Source organism: Pinus tabuliformis, chromosome 5_2 (assembly GCF_031772625.1).
Source record: "Pinus tabuliformis cultivar Carrire ecotype Pingquan chromosome 5_2, CPIR1, whole genome shotgun sequence".
Lineage (NCBI taxonomy): Eukaryota > Viridiplantae > Streptophyta > Pinopsida > Pinales > Pinaceae > Pinus > Pinus tabuliformis.
The window spans coordinates 814,188,446-814,206,987 of NC_142306.1; the positions used below are offsets into that span (position 1 = coordinate 814,188,446).

At 41.0% G+C, this 18,542-nt stretch overlaps 1 protein-coding gene across 1 annotated transcript; it reads left to right on the forward strand.

The window, feature by feature from the left end:
• Positions 1-204: 204 nt before the first annotated feature.
• LOC149161795 (uncharacterized) lies at positions 205-2,883 on the forward strand. The gene is made up of 2 exons (XM_089435002.1): positions 205-1,538; positions 2,169-2,883. The coding sequence occupies exons 1-2, from the start codon at positions 205-207 to the stop codon at positions 2,881-2,883; spliced, it is 2,049 nt and encodes a 682-aa protein (XP_089291128.1).
• Positions 2,884-18,542: the final 15,659 nt, after the last annotated feature.

Sequence of the window (18,542 nt, forward strand, 5' to 3'; positions counted from 1 at the left end):
GCATTTTGCTGGTTTGGGACTTGCCATCCCTGGTACTACACCCTTGATATCTCGGGGGAGAAAATCTGACCTATCCAAAGCTATCCGTCGTGCTGGGGTTGAAGTAGCCTCTGGCCGTCAATCTACTCTTGATGGGGTTCTTAGAGCAGTGAACACCCCTGCCAGCATCCCACCATGAAATGCCTCACCTTCAACTGCAGGGGCATGGCTAGTGCCTCAAAGAAACTAGCCTTGCGGAGACTTTTTGAAATTGCCCCTATCGACATCATTCTCCTTCAAGAGACCCTTGGCCCGGCTGACCTCATCTCTGATACCTTAGCCTCTATGTGCCCAGGGTGGATTTTTTCGGCCATAGACTCTACTGGGCGATCCGGTGGTCTTGCTATTGGATACAATCCCAAATCCATCAGAGCCCTAGCCTCCTGGGGTGGCAGGGGGTATATGGGTTTAGACCTTTTTTCGGCAGATTTGGGAACCAGCCTTCGGGTTATTAACATCTATGGTCCCTGTCAGCAAAGGGAGCAGTTCTGGCAACATCTGCTAGGATTATCCATCTTATCAAAGGAGAATATCATCATTGGAGGTGATCTCAACTTTTCTCTGGGTTATGGTGAATCTTGGGGGTCTATGGCTCAGATAGACTCGATCTCTGGCTACATGACTGAGCTCCTGGAAAGACACAATCTGATTGATGTCCCCATGAACAAACCCCTTCCCACATGGCGGAACAGAAGGGTGGGAGAGGCGGCCCTCGCTCGCAGACTCGACAGATTTATCATGAAGGGAACTCTTATCCAGCAGATGCATCAATACAAACAATGGGTTGGAGCTGGAGGCATATCAGACCATTCCCCTGTATACTTGGAGATCTCGGGTCCCTTTCAAAAGCCAAAAGCCCCCTTCAAATTTAATCACACATGGCTTCAGGATCCATCATATATTAGGATGATCTCGGATTTCTGGAAAGCAAATCCGATTGAAGGATCAGATTCATTAGCAAAAGGATTTTGCTCCAATTTAGCCCAGCTTAAGCACTTGTCCATCAACTGGGCAAAAGAGAAGCAACAGAAGGAAAATTCGGCACTATTGCGCATTGAATCTGAGCTCAGCACCCTAATGGATGATAGAGGTTTGGGGTTTGCCTCTGCGGAAGATAAATCCCACCTGGTGGAGCTTGAAAGACAGAAGTCTCAGATATTAAAAGACAGAGAGGAATCTATTCGTCTTCGAAGCAGAGCTATATGGTTAAAGGCAGGGGATGAAAACACTCGGTTTTTTCACCATTATGCACAGGGCAGGAAAGTCACTAATACTATATGGAGCATGCCGAATCCAGAAGGAGGGGTGGCTGATACATTTAACAAGCTCTCTCACCTGGGGTCATCACACTTCAGGAATCTTTATAAAAGTCCACCAGGCTCGACTCTTGCTGACATTATAAATCTGGCTGGTCATTTCCCCAGGTTTGTAAATGGGGATGATGCAGAGGCTCTCTTTGACCCTGTGACACCTGGGGAACTTGAGGGCACCTTGAAATGGTTCAAAAAGGACAAAAGCCCAGGCCCAGATGGTTGGACCATCGAATTCTACCTTGCTTTCTACGAGCTGCTCGGACATGATCTGCTAAGGGTTGTGGAGGAATGTCGCGTATCTGGAACCATGTATAATGCCATCAACACGACATTCATAGCCCTCATACCAAAATCAGATTCCCCATCCTCCTTTGATGATTACAGACCCATCTCACTCTGTAACTACCTCTATAAGATCATCTCCAAGATTATCGCAAATCGTCTCCGCCCTATCCTGTCACGACATATTGCGCCTCAGCAATTTTCTTTTCTTGAACATCGTCAGATCCATGAAGCTATAGGCTCGGCCCAGGAAGCCATCCACTCCATCTGGACCAAACATCAAAAGGCCATCACCCTTAAGATCGACCTGGCAAAGGCATTTGATCGTGTCAGTTGGCTATATATCAAGATGCTACTCATACACTTGGGCTTCCCCCACAACTTCATCACATGGATCATGGCCTGTATAACCACACCTACTTTCAGTGTGCTCATCAACGGGTCTGCTTCTCATTTTTTCCATTCTGAAAGAGGACTCAGACAGGGCTGCCCCCTGTCTCCTCTTCTATTTTTTATTGTTATGGATGGTCTCAGCCGGCTGATTGAATCTGCAAAAAGGGATGGAGATCTGGGTGGTCTCAAGATATCAGATGACTGTTACCTCACCCACCTTCTGTTTGTGGATGACGTTATTATATTTCTTGATGGAAGTATAAGGGATTCCCACTCTTTCTCAAAGATCCTCTCCCTTTTCTCATCCGCCACTGGCATGCTAGCAAACCACTCAAAATCCTCCATCATTTTCACACACACTTCCATTCATGAGTCCCAATATGCACATCGATTGTTTCCTTATAGCATCAATCCTCTTGATCGGGGGTTAAAATATCTGGGTTTCTGGATCAAGCCTGTCAGTCAGAAGATTGCTGATTGGATATGGCTAGTAACTAAACTGGAGAAGAGACTAAAAATATGGAGTCACCGATACTTATCAAGAGCTGGAAGACTCGTGCTGGTAAAATCGGTTCTTGAGGCCACGCCTGTATATTGGATGGCACTGGCTTGGATACCCAGGAACATATTGGCCAGACTTCACCAAATATGCAACAGATTCCTATGGAACGGGAATCAGGACAAGAGGATATTTGCCTGGGTGGCCTGGAACAGGATAGCTCTGCCCAAGAAGTGGGGAGGCTGGGGCTTAAAAGACCTGCCTCTTTTTGCTCAAGCTCTAGCTGCTAAAATGGGGTGGACTTTGCTCACGAAACAAAATCTCTGGACGAACATATCATACCATAAATACGTCTAGCCTATGAATATCATGGAATGGATAAGACTCCCAAATTGGCCCAAAACCGGCATTTCATCTGTCTGGAAGGCACTTCTACATTCTCTGCCACTCATCAGGGACAATTTGATCTGGAGAATAAATAATGGACAGTCGGCACGCATTGGTATTGATCCCTGGATAGGGAGTGGTGGAAGACATCGCTTAACCAGGGAGCTTATTCAGCATATACATGCCCAAGATATCAAGGTCATAGCCAACATTGCGGATCCTCTCAATACCACCATCCTCACACAACGATGGAAAACCGCGCAGCAAATTAATTTGCCCCAATGCTGGCACAATGAATGGAAGGATTACATTACAGCACTACAAGAATCCCATATAAGGATAAAAGAAGGACTGGACGAGCTCATTTGGCAACAATCTGAGAGTGGCATATATACTCCGAAAGGCGGCTACCAAGTGTTGATATCACACAAAGTTCCAGACCTGATAACCTTCTGGTGGAAGGCCATTTGGAATCTCACAGCACCTCCCCAGACCAAATTATTCTTTTGGTGTATTTTAAAAAACAAAGTCCCCACCGGGGAATACCTCATGCGCCGGGCCATTCATGGGCCTACTTGGTGTTCGTTGTGTAAAAACGATGCTGAATCAACAACACACCTCTTTCTGAAGTGTACTGTTCTGACGGACCTGTGGTGCAACATAACACCTGCGATACAATTCACGGGCATCTGGGAGGGTGTCGACCTGATTGGGGCATGGGAAGCTTGGTACCACCGGCACAAGGGATCAAAATCTCAGAGCCTCCCCCTCATAATCAGCTGGCATGTATGGTTGGCACGGAACCGAGCTATATTTGATGGCAAATCTATAAACTGGATGCACACCCAAGCTCTGATTATTACAGCATACAATAATATGCCAGATCCACCACAAACTCGAACCCGTAGACCACGTGAACCTCCACTCATAGACAAAAACACCCCATGGGCATTTTTTGATGGCGCAGCCCAACAGCAGGGGTGCGGGGGCGGATTTATCCTCTACATGAACGAACAACACTACTATAAAGTCAAAATGGGTTTGGGGACTGGCACAAACAATTTTGCTGAGCTTATTACACTTCGGCACCTCATGCATTTCACATTGGGTCATAACTGCATGAACATACATATTTTTGGCGATTCAAAGATCATAGTAGACTGGTTCAATGCTACATCTGCATGCCACACACACACTCTCAGCACTATTTTGGATGAAATAAATATCATGAAGGCACATTTTAATGATATTACTTGTAAACATATTTACAGGGAACACAACAGCTGTGCCGACGAACTATCCAAGGCGGCCACGTCACTACCCCGAGGCGAGTGGTTGATACAGGAGCAGCGAGGGACAAATGCTTTTCAATATTATCACCGGCCATATATAGACTCTCAGTACCACAGGGCGGACAGCCCATGAACAGAATACTGTTATAAAATTTTGATGGAATTGTACAGTTTTTTGATCACTTTTTTGGGACGGAATATATAAAAAGGCCCTGCGTGGCAATATGTATTTAAAATAAAATGGACCATTAACGAACATCCTGCGTGATGATCCGGTCAAATAGGCTGATATATCTGATATCTATATTGCTGAGCCATCAGGCTGACAGACTCTAGCATATGCATCACGATGCATCTACAATATGTAATTTTTCAAAGTATAATGAAAGATTACGATTTTTCCAGGGGAAAAAAAGAACCAACATAGATCCATCTTAACTAAGGATCGAAGGGATGACAACAGGCAAATTGAAGGGGAGAGAGGGAGGGAGATAGTTTATCTCCCTCCCAACTACCATTTGCAGATATTTGTGATATGTAGCGGAGAGAGAGAGAGAGAGAGAGAGAGAGAGATGCATAGAGAGTGGGGGAGAGAGGAGAGGAGAGAAAAGGAGGGGAGAGAGATATGAAAAGAAGGGAAAGAGATAGAGAGGGAGACACAAAGATGGAGGGGGGAGAGAGAGAGATGGGGGGGAGACAGAGGGAGGTGGGAGAGAAATGGAGAGAGAGATGGAGTTGGAGCGGGAGAGAGAGGGAAGGGGGAAGAAATACATAGAGGGAGAAAGGTGGAGAGAGAGAGGGAGTGATGGAGAGAGAGTGGGAGAGAGGAGAGTGGGACTGAAGAGATAAAGAAGGAGAGAAGGGGAAGAGAGAGACACTAAGAGGAAGAGGGAGGGGGAGAGAGAGAGATAGATATGGAGAGAGTGTGTGCATGTTTGGGGGTTAAATAGAGAGAGCGAATAAGAAAGAGACACATAGATACAAATATAGTATTATATAACTAGCATAGATCCATCTTAACCCCAGATTTATCAAGCGTCAAGAGGGATCAATTGTATCGAGGTGCAAATCTTTCCTCAAGTTTTGCACTCAAAAAACAGGTTTGCACCTCTATATATTGATCCCCCTCGACACTTGCTAGATCTGGGGTTAAGATGGATCTAGGTTGGTTATATATATTTTGAAAAATGCTTAGAATGTTGAAGTGTTTGGTAGAAATGTAAATTGTAAAATAGGCGCTCTACCGCCACCCAAGTATGGTAGAAATGTTGTAAGGTAATGTTAAATGTTTTGACTAAGTCAAATAAATAATTAAAAATTAAATGAAATAAAGATATTAATGTAATGTAAGCCCTTTAAATTGAATAAAGTAAAATAAAAATAAAAATGACCCATAGTATTGACCCATGGTGCTCAATGTGAAATATAGTCTATTTAATGCGGGAAATTAAACCAAACTATATCCATCTTAACTCTAATTCTACCAAGCCCAACTAGGGATCAAATCTCTTGAAATGCAAAAACATTTTTAGAGCGAAAAGGGATTTCATCTCTCAAGCGGGTAGATCCTAGTTAAGATGGATCTAGATTGGTTTAACATAAGTGAGATGTTTAATTATTTTTAGTTTTACTATAAAATAAAGTGATATGCAATATTTGAAAATATATATTATAATAAAAAGTATTAGTGCAATTATATAAATTAAATGGTTGGTAAACTTTGATAGATATCAAAACATTTAACTTATAACACATCTCTCATTATTGAGATTAAAAAAAATCATACATATTGACTAAATAATGTAACACCCACATCTACCCAAGTAACCGGTCAACTGGGGTAAACATGTGACGAGAGGCTACTATGATTGGATTCAACCTCCCATGTGACCTTAAGGAAGTGGAATTGATGGAACCACAACATACAAACCTTCTACATAAGCTACACGACTCCTAGGAACCATTCCAATCACTCAGGTAGCTAGCTCCTAGGTCCCACTAAAGCTTTTGACACCTTGACCTGTAATACCCTCCTCCCACATCCACCCAAGTAACCATGCCAACTAGGGTAAACATGAGATGAGAGGTTACTATGATGAGATTCGACCTCCTAGGTGACCTTAAGGAACTGGAATTAACAGAACATCACACACAATCCTCCAACATCATCCATAAAACCTTCAAGGGACAAGGTAGCCACTCAAGCAGCATGTCCCTGGGTCCTACTATTGTTTTAACCAACTTAGGCCAGAGTAACGCTCCCCAGAGACTGCCAAGGCGAGTTATAACGCTCCCTAGACACTACCAAGGCGAGTTATAACGCTCCCCAGACACTGCCCAGACCAGTTATAACGCTCCCAAGACACTGCCCATGCGAGTTATAACTCTCCCCAAACACTGCCAAGGGAGTTAGTCTCTAGGCTAACGCTTTGTTTTGCCAGCATTCCGGAATTTGAGCCACCTTTTTCGGCCCAAAGCCGAGGACACTAACCAGAATGGAATGATCACTTAAAATTGGTAAGAATACAAGGACACAAGGATGCAAAATCAATAAGTTGAATAAGGTCGTAACCATACCCCCTACTAGCCATGACAGGTATTTCGTCAAACATATTATCAACATGTAACCTACAGGTGTAAAAAACACAATTAAGTTAGGGATCTCATACTTATCTAAGAATCACCATGAACCATTGTTTCCTCATTTCATTTGTTGCCTTATCATTTATTAGATCATAGATACATTATCTATTCAGATACAAGTAAAAACATGCTGAGAGCCATACATAGCTGTTGTCACAAAATATACATATAATCAGCATAATAGGAATAGAAATACAATGGACATGTCAGCCTTCAAAATCCATGTATACATCAGTACTTTTACACATGAAAATCAAGGGAATAAATTTCTCATTATTGAGTGCAATGAACCAACCGGAAATGGGACTACCACGTTCCACCTGACCAGAGATTAGCTGAGCCAAGTCTCTCTTCAGCCAATCACCCCCGTGCCATATTCCACGCATGAATGTGGGACTCATAGAACACATCAAAAAGACGAATCAACATGGATGCCACCGGAGTTCTCTACCTACACTGTGAGGAATTTGAGTGCATCCTAGTCTCTCAGGATTTACCGTGCATCCACAGTCTGATCCAGGGATCACTAGTCCCTACACCGAGACATACTCTCCAAGCTTTACCATGCATCCCATCTCGGGACCACTAGGCCCAACGGAGAGAAAATCCACCTCTTAGCTTTACCGTATATCCCGCCATTCACCGGAAAGGATTCCTAGGCCCACCGAGGCACACAATCTGGCTTTACCGTAACCCATAGTCTAGTTCAGCAGTTACTAGGCCAGTGGCTTCGTGATCCACAATCCAGTTTAGGGACCACTCAGACCATTTAGTTTTTCAATTTGGAGAGCCACCCCACTTAGCCTTGAATCAAATATGGCCATCCCACATAAACCGAATGAGAGAACCCATCTCATCAAGGCTAGCAGGAAATGGCAAGGCTAGGCTGAAAAATATTGTCATGCCTAAAAACACCCATGCCATGATAGAAAAGAAACACATGCATGCCAAATCTAGCAAGGAAAATACACATGCAAGTCGATACCTATAATGAAGCCTCTTATCGCTGCTTGATCCTGCCTTTCCCTACTTGATCCTTGCCTCCTCTTGCCTTCTTTGCCTTTCTTGCTCCAATGCCAAAGTGCTCCAAGAAAACTCTAAGTGTCCAAGAGTATGAGAGAGAGAGAATAATGGGAGTGCTCCAACACTGAACTGACAAAAGGTAACCAACTAATCCTCAAAAGCATTTTTATGAATGAATCCATTATTATCTTCATTTTCCATTATTTTCCTTCATTTTCCTCCTCACATGCAATCTGTGACCTTTCACCCCCTTTCTCCTAATTTCCATCATTTTAATAAATAATTGTGCCAAAGTGCCATTTTGCCTTTCCAAAGCCTTAGCCATTGCCATTGCCAATTTCCTAAGCGATAAACAATCAAATGAACGCCCCCTAAGATGTCCTGCCCAACATTCATCTTGGAATACGTGTCCCATCAACCGTGGTCTTATATTTTTTTTACATGAAATTTTCACCAGGGCTGTTACAGAACCCTCCCCCTTGGGAAACACTGTCCTCGGTGTTCAATGACACCTATAACCAACTAGACCGCTGAAAAAAAAAAAAAAAAAAAAAAAAAAAAAAAAAAAAAAAAAAAAAAAAAAAACATACTACCCAGAGAGCTTTATAACACTTCTCATTACAATATTTATAATGAATGACCTGCACAAAAGAAAAACATCAACAACCATAACACATACTGGAGCTTTATAACACAATTCATTGTGGTATTTGCAATAACCACATATATACATATGCACATTTGCTAAACCAACAAATGAAGGATATGATGCATGCATCCTCAACAAGGTAATCCATAGGCTCACACCTACACCCTCATAGTAATACCAACATTAACCTCCTTCCCAGGAAGTCTAGAATCCACTGCCACAGTCAAAGCTGCATCTGATGTCTGGTGCTACAATCATGCGCCACTTGTCCTCTCTGTGAACAGTTGTCGTCTCATTGTTCAAGGGCACACTCCCAATGTGCATCTAATTCCATATGTAAATGTTAATGACCAAAACAAATCCATCCCCGACCTTCCCTTCTCTGCTACATAGTACCTCAGGCAATCCGATCAATCCCTTCTATGCAGTCACTCACCTTCCAAGTTCCATTGGCACCCCTATCCCAGGTAGTCCTTCCCTTGGCAAGGCTTCCTCGCATCAGAAGATACAAAAAACAAGGCATATACTTGCCTCAATACCATCACACCGGTCATAGCATGCTCATGGCAATCAATGGACACTATTGGTTACCAATGTCCCACAATGGCCCTGCTCTTGAAGTGCTTTACCAACATACTGCTACCTGTTCCAATTTCTTTCATTGTTACTGTTAATTCTTGCAGTCAATTTCAACCACCCAACCGGGCATGTTCATGCATTCCTATTCTAAGCACATAACTTCCATTAGATTTAAGAAAATTGAAATAACCTCAAATCATACCTCATTTGTAGCTCGTCAATAAGGCACATTTCCAATCCTGTTCACTTCTTGTTACAACAAGTTGAACTAACATATTTTATCAAATCAACATATATAAAAATATCACATCAAGTTAGCTCAAAACATAAGCATCATAGAACAAAATCATAAATCAGAATCATAGATCACATGTAATCATCATAAACCAGAATCATAATTCACATGCATAATAAAACTGAAGTAAAGTACTGATACTTATCCTTTAATCAATACTTAGCTTCTACCCTTTATTTATTTCGTACGCACACCGGATCGATTGTCACACCCGACAAACACCCACTTCCTTCTCCTCAACCATATGCACATACAAAGTACCGCATACTCGCAACACATCGTGTACGACATGCACATAATACCAGATGTACATTGAGGCCATGTGTACAACATGTACATAGTACCACTTGTACACCACACCACCTAAACAACGTGTGCACGTCATCACATGTGTACAACACCACTTGCACAACGTGTACACAATGCCACATGTACAATGTGTACACAATACCACATGTGCACCGTACCATATGCACCACATGTACATAGCATCACTTGCAAGACATGTACACAAAAACCACATGCAAACAACACCAAATGTACAACATGTACACGACACCACATGCTCACATCACCCTTTGTACAATTGTGCACACAACACCATATGTACATAGCACCATATGTACAACATGCGTAAAACACCATATATACATAGAACTGCATATCCAACATGTACATAGCGTCATATGTACACAACATTGCATGTCCAACATATGCACAACACCATATGCACACAACACCACATATCCATCATGTACATAGCAACATATATACCCAACATTGCATATGCAATATTCACACAACACTATATGTACCATCTTGTACATAGCATTACTAAACAACATGTACACGCACTATATATACATAACACCGCATGTGCACACATCATAGATGAAACATGTACAACATATGCACAATAGTAGTACCACACATCCAAAACCACACTGTCCTTACCAATAAACCTTGCTTCCAGTGTCTTATCCATGCTTATCCCAACATGCCGCAAACCACACTGCTTCATTTCACTGATGTAACCTTCCACATTACCTGTCATAACATAAACATATGCATAATACAAGCATATAATATCAATTCATAATTGCATGATACTAACCTCCTATATTTGTCGTGACTACTCTTCCAACTTGATTCCTCGTAACCAGCGACCTCTTCATGTCATTCGCCTGCGTAAGAAATCATTCCTCCACAAGAACGATCCTTGAAAACCCTGTCAGGCAGTGACTTGGATACATATACGCATACATATATATAAACATTAGCATAAAACAATCATGGTCCTGTCAGACACACACACACACACACACACACACATATAGATGTTAGCGTTAATAATCATGATCCATGATGACCCTATCAGATATGACATACATACACACCTACATATATAAACATCATCATAGTCATGGTCATAACATAATTACCAGATATCAAGGTCAAGGTTTAAGATAACTTTCTTTATTCATGCAACACATGCGCAACATTAAGAATAGTCATTCTCAACATAGCCAAGGTATATGACACCTCAGATCCGTTTACTTTACCTTTCCTATTACCTTTCTCATGACTATACTGCCACTATCCATTTACACCAATGGACCGAACCAATCTAATCGATTGTCATGGTCTTACCTTCTGATGCACTTACACATGCACAGAGCTTCATCTGAATCTCACATTCATGTTGGGTACCACACAACTCTCCCTGATCTCCATCAACCTTCCTCTTTCCCAACCAATTCCCAACACTCAAAACACAAAACGCAAGTCAAGAAACAAACAAGAAGAAGATCATGAAAACTAATTACAACAATACGACACCACAACCAAAGTGGCAAGGCCTTGCATGCGTAATAAACAAAACCGCAAATCAAGCGCAAGCAAATCACAAAGACCCAAAGCACAAGACTAACAACAAACACCATGATTCAATCCCCATGGTTCCAAAGGAAAACTAAACCTAAGCCTTCTTCGAGATTTCATGGCAACCTCTCTTGCCATGCAACTCCCTACATCATGTTGTCGTTAACACATAATTATTAGTGCTTAAATAAACACGACAACACACCAGTTACCTCATCTTGTTGTGCCAAGCATGTTGCTTGCAACTGAACACATCCACGCCATCTCTCAAGGGACTCCAATCCTTTGACAGATCCACTTGCAAGTACATGTTCATGAATATAGCATGTATCCACATAATATCCGACAAGATTAAGATTACGAAGACTTCCTCTAGGCAAAGCACTCATTCGTTTGGAATTAGGGTTTCCAAACATAGCCAAAGGAATTCTTGCCCAATTCCTTTCTTTGACATTTTCCTTGTTGTAATTGAGTGTTACCATGCATTGTCACATCACCCGATTGTTGGTGATATAAAAACATCAACTATTACCTTCTTAGGCTAATATCATCATGCTTCCTGCAACTGCTTACACATATCAACCACATGTTTCAAATATCAAGACAGTGATATTTATCACTTTTAAATCACATTTAGCAGGACTAACAATCATGTCATAATCCATAGTAACCTCATAGTCATTAGACATAATGCTACAACTATCACCTACTTACACACAAGTACATATCAACTGTCTCAACACATATGTATTAGTACAATCATCTTAAAACAAGATCATTTCTTCATGCAACCCTATAGACTCATACCCATATCATGCAATTAATCAAACATTCAAGCAAGATATGAATGCACCATGTCAGATAAATCAACTAGACGACATAATAGGCACCAAACACTCAAACACCAAATAGACAACATAATCAACAATGAAGCACCCAATATACTGCATAAGCAAACTCATACCTTAGTGTATTTTAGAGGAGGCTATCTTATTTGCATAATCGATATAGGCTAGCACGATACAACTTCACAACATATCAACTCAAACATAAATTATGATATCCATAATAGTAACTAACTAACTAACATGTTCGCATCACAAGCTCATGAGAACTTGTCATTCATGCATAACAATCACATATGTATGATCAATCTAGATTAGTATGAAACCATATCACAAATATGTCGGCTCATACCTGAATATCGCAACCATAACCATCTACATAGGTCAAACCAGGTTAACACAATACATATAACATCAAGATATTCAATGCAATGAACATAACCATCACGCATATGACCAATCCAAATTACAACATCAAGATCTCAATGAAATAACCCTAATCATCAAGTTAATAACATATAACAACAATCGGCTCTATTTCATGCTCTTCAACAACATATAACCTAATCATAAGGTTATCTAACATAAAACAACAATAGCAATGCATACAACCACATGTTACCATCATTCTTGACTATTCGACACATGTGCATATAACTACACTAATCAACTAACATCTATCATGAATGTAACCATAACATCAAAAGACATGTACATAAACCTAATGTATATAACCCTAATGCATATAAAAATTCTTAACTTACATACATGCATGTCAACATACAATACATGTATGACGATTTGCTCTTACCCCAAAGCCTAATGTTGCAACCTCATTATGATGATTTGCATCTCCTGCTCTATCTTAGCCAATACATTAGCATCATAACATACCAATATCACCCTGATGACCTAAATTGCATACCATGACTTCACAAGGCATGTTTAACCTACTATTCATGCATAACTATAACCAAGACCATACATGCATAACGACTGCATATAGACATATAACACACGAGTACAAAACCATGCAAACATCCTTCTAGCTAGAGTCCATTCATCAATGCATGACCATATCAACTTCACAAACCATGACCACATGCATGAAAACAACCATTACTCCATTGTACACATTGCCACATGAAACCAATAATATGCATAAACAATGCCTGATCAACTACACATACGCATAGACACATGTAGTTGAACATAAGTGATCAATACTTGTAATCAACGTACAAGAATGATACATGGAAACAAAATATTCAAGAATGTAACCTAACATACTAGGATGTAAGTAGGCGACTTAAAATCAAAATGTAAGCGACATATAACCATATGCAACCAATCGCATACTCATGACAAATTCATTCCACAAAATCAACATCAAATTCTCCATGACAACCTTACTACAACCATAATCAATCATCAAGCAAATGCAACAAGCACATGAAATTCAAGTGTAAGAGACACACATGCAATAGACATGCATGCATGACCAACATACATCGCGAACCCAGTCCGAGAGTTGAACCATGCTCTTATACAACTCTGTAACACTCTCCTCCCAGATCCACCCAAGTAACCATGGTAATCGTAGTAAACATGAGACGAGAGGCTACTATGATCAGATTCAACCTCCTAGGTGACCTTAAGGAAGTGGAATCGACAGAACATCACACGCAGTCCTCCAACGTCATCCACAAAACCTTCAGGAAACAAGTCAGCCACTCAGACAACCTGTCCCTAGGTCATACTGTTGTTTTAACCAACTTAGGCCAGAGTAACGCTCCCCAGACACTGCCAAGGCGAGTTATAACGCTCCCCAAACACTGCCCCGACGAGTTATAACGCTCCCCAGACACTGCCAAGGTGAGTTAGTCTCTAGGCTAACGCAATGTTTTGCTAGCATTCTGGGATTTGAACCACCATTTTCGGCCTAGAGCCTGGGACACTTCCTAGAACGAAATGATCACTTAAAATTGGTAAGAATACAAGGAAACAAGGATGCAAAAGCAATAAGACAAACAAGATCATAACCATACCCCTACTAGCCATGACAAGCATTTCATCAAACTTATCATCATCATGTGACCTATAGGTGTAAACAACAAAATGAAGTGTAGGGGTCTTATACTTATCTGAGAATCGCCATGAACCATTGTTTCCTTGTGCCATTTGTTGCCTTATCATTTATTACATCATAGATACATTGTCCATTCAGATACAAGTAAAAACATTATGAGATCCATACATAGTTGTTGTCACACAATATACATATAACCAACATAATAGGAACAAAAATACAATGAACATATCAGCCATCAAAATCCATGTATATATTAATACTTTTACACGGGAAAATCAAGGGAATGAATTTCTCATTAATGAATGCAATGAACCAATCGGAGATGGGACTACCACATTCCACCTACCATAGATTGGTTGAGCTAAGTCTCTTTTCAGCCAATCACCCCCGTTTCATATTCCAATCATGAATGTGGGATTCATAGAACACATCAAAAACACCAATCAACACGGATGCCACCGGAGTTCTCTGCCTACAATGTGTGAAATTTCAGTGCCTCCTAGTCTCTCAGTATTCACCATGCATCCACTTTCTGATCTAGGGATCATTAATCCCTACACCGAGACACACTCTCTAGGCTTTACCGTTCATTCCATCCTGGGACCACTAGGCCCAACGAAGAGAAAATCCACCTCTTGGCTTTACCATATATCCCGTCATTCACCGGAAAGGATTCCTAAGCCTACTGATGTACACAATCTAGCTTTACCACAACCCATAGTCCGGTTCAGGGGTTACTACAACAGTGGCTTTGTGATCCTCAAGCTGGTTCAGGGATCACTTAGACCGTGTGTTTGTCAATTCAGAGATCCACCCCACTCAGCTTCAAATCTAATCCGTCGATCCCACATAAACCGAATGAGAGAACCCATCTCATCAAGTCTACTAGGAAATGGAAAGGCTAGGCTACAAATATTGTCACACCTAGAAAAACCTATGCCATGGTAGAAAAGAAACACATGCAATCCCATGTATGCCAAAGCTAGCAAGGAAAACACACATGCAAGTTGATACCTACAATGAAGCTTGTTGTCGCTTCTTGATCCTGCCTTTCCCTACCTGATCCTTGCCTCCTCTTTCCTTCTTTGCCTTTCTTGCTCCAATGCCAAAGTGCTCCAAGAAAACTCTAAGTGTGCAAGAGTATGAAAGAGAGAGAATAATGAGAGTGCTCCAACACTAAATTGAGAAAATGTTACCAACTGATCCTCATAAGCCTTTTTATGAATGAGGCCTCTATTTTCTTCATTTTCCATTATTTTACTTGATTTTCATCCTCACATGCAACCTATGACATTTCACCTCCTTTTTCTCCTAAATTCCATTATTTTAATAAATAATTGTGCCAAATTTCCATTTTTCCTTTCCAAAGCCTTTGCCAATTTCCTAAGCCATAAATAATTAATTGAACACCCCCTACAATGTCTTGCCCAACGCTCAACTTGGAATAAGTGTCTCATCAATCATGGTCTTATATTTTTTACATGGAATTTTCACCAGGGCTGTTACATGACCTCTGGATGCTCTCATGCTATAGCCCTACTAGCGTCCAGGAGGCTCTAGACGCTCTCATGACAAGGCATGCTAGCTTCCAGGGACTATTTTGCTTAGTGTTGTGCTAGTGTCCCCGGGATTTGAGCCACTTTTTCAGGCCTAGAGCCCACTGCCGAGAATCGAATGACACCTTCAGATCAGTAATATAACAAGGAAACAATGATGCAAAATTAAATACTTGAACAAGCCCTTAACTAGACTCATGCTAGCCATCCCAGACATTTTGCAAACATATGACAAACATGTAATCTACAAGCGTAAACAATTGATTTAAGCATAGGGATCCCATACTTATCTGATAATCGTTAAGAACCATTTTTCCCTCATATCATTTGTTGCATGATAATTTATTAGGTCATAGATACATTGTCCATTCATTTACAAGTAAAAACACGATGACATCCATACATATCCATTGTCATAAAACTCATATATAACCAACATAATAGCAACAAAAATACCAATGAAATCATAGTCATATGATCCACATATAAACCAATATAATACTCATAGAAATACAAGGAGAAATAACCTCATATTGATGATGCAAAATCCAAACCCGGGATGGGACTACCACATTCCACCCGACCATAAAATGGTTGAGCCAAATCTCTCTTCATCCATTCACCCCTGTGCCATATTCCAAGCATGAATGTGGGACTCAAACCAAAAGAACCAACCAGGGCATCCCGAGGCTAAACCACCTCACCCTCGCTAATAGAAACCAGACTTTACCTTAATCCATCTTGGATCACTATGTCAACACAATGAACATGTAATAACAGGCTTTACCATGATATCCACCTGATCACTAGGCCAAACAAGCATGGATGCCACAAGATTTCTCCACCTACACTGTGAGGAATTTTCCTATATTTTAGTCTCTCAAGCTTTACCACAATCCACACTAGATCACTAGGCCCTAAACCGAGACCCACTCTCCAGGCTTTACCGCATATCCCAACCCGAGATTACTAGGCTGAACGGATGGGAGTATTGCAACTCTACCCATACAATGCCTCAAACAAACTCATCTTCAAGGATTATTGATACCCATTGTTATAAGCAAACTCTACCAGTGGAAGATACTCTTCCCACTTTCGTTGTTGATGCATCACGTACATCCTTATTATGTCCTCCAATATCTTGTTGACCCTCTCAATCTGTCCATCTGTCTGCGGATGATAAGTTGTACTAAAAGCCAACTATGTTCCCAAACCTGCAAATAACTCCTTCCAAAACTTGGAAGTGAACTTTGCATCCTTGTCTAACACAATCTTCTTCGGAACTCCATGCAATGTGACCACATCTCTAATGAATACTTGTGCTACATCGCTAGTTGAAAATGTAGACTTCACCGGAATGAAGTGTGCAACCTTTGTCAACCTGTCCACAACAACCATGATGGAATCATGATGTCTCACTGTCCTCGACAACCCTATGATAAATTCCATGGAAATGACCTCCCATTTCCACTCTGGAACCGCAATTGGCTATGGCAATCCACCTGGATGCTTACACTCTGCCTTTACCCACTGACAATCCAAACATTTGGCCACAAACTCTGCTACATCCTTCTTCAATTTCTGCCAATAATAAAATCTATTCACCGCAGTCAACATCTTCTGGTAGCCTAAGTGACCTAAATATTGTTTCGCATGAAACTCCATCAAGATCACCTTCTTGAGCTCACTATTCTCTGCCACATATATCATGTCCCTAAATCTAACCAATCCATTTGTTGTAGGACAATAGTCCACATCCTGTGCACCTGCACTTGTACCACTACATGTACCTGTACATTTACTCTGCTGCAACTTGTGCATAATCTCCATATACCTGACATCATGTTGTCCTACCTGCAAATCTTATCATGTAAGTATGTCCCATAGGAGCTCATAGCTACTAAGTGATTTACCTGTATCCGCCTACTGAGAGAATCTGCCACCCTGTTCTCCTTTCCTTTAATGTACTTGATCTCGAAGTTGAACTCACTGATTGTGGCCTACCATCTAGCTTGCCTAACATTCACATTCAGTTGGTCAAAAAAATACCTCAACTCAATGTAATCACTCATCAGCACAAACCTCCTGCTAAGAAGATAGTGCCTCCACAACTTTAATGCATGTATGATCGTTGCTAACTCAAGATCACGTGTCGAGTAGTTATGCTCATGCTCGTTTAGTTTTCGTGACTCATAGAATACCACCTCTCCATCCTGCATAAGGACTCCACCAATTCCCTTCTTTCAAGCATCTGTGCACACTACAAACTCCTTTTCGGGATCTGCAATCTTTAACACTGGTGCATGTGTCAACAATTGCTTAAGCTGCTCAAAACTATCCTCACACTCCTTTTTCCATTCAAACTTCTTACATTTTCTCATAATGATGTCATAGGATAAGCAATTTGTGAGAAGTTCTTGATGAGCCTCCTGTAATAGCCTGCTAATCCCATGAAGGATCTCACCTCATCCACATTTCTAGGAGCTACCCACTCCATGATGGCTCCTATCTTTTCTGGATCTACTGCAATGCCCTCCTTGGAGACAACATGTCCCAAGTAATGTACCTCAGTTTGAAAGAAACTACACTTGTCGAGCTCATACAACTAATGCTCTCTCAACAATCTCAATGTTGATGCTAAATGTTTGGCATGCTCTTCGTCATTTTTAGAATATACCAATATGTCATCAATGAAGACAATAACAAACTTATCCAAATACGAATGTAACACACTATTCATCAAGAACATAAATGTGGCTGGAGAAATATTCAAA

Bases quoted from the DNA above. Each gene is read 5' to 3' on its own strand.
- LOC149161795 (XM_089435002.1), top strand. From the start codon at position 205: ATGGCTAGTGCCTCAAAGAAACTAGCCTTGCGGAGACTTTTTGAAATT. The intron at 1,539-2,168 runs GTTCAAAAAGGA...GGATGGTCTCAG, and splicing joins CTTGAGGGCACCTTGAAATG to CCGGCTGATTGAATCTGCAA.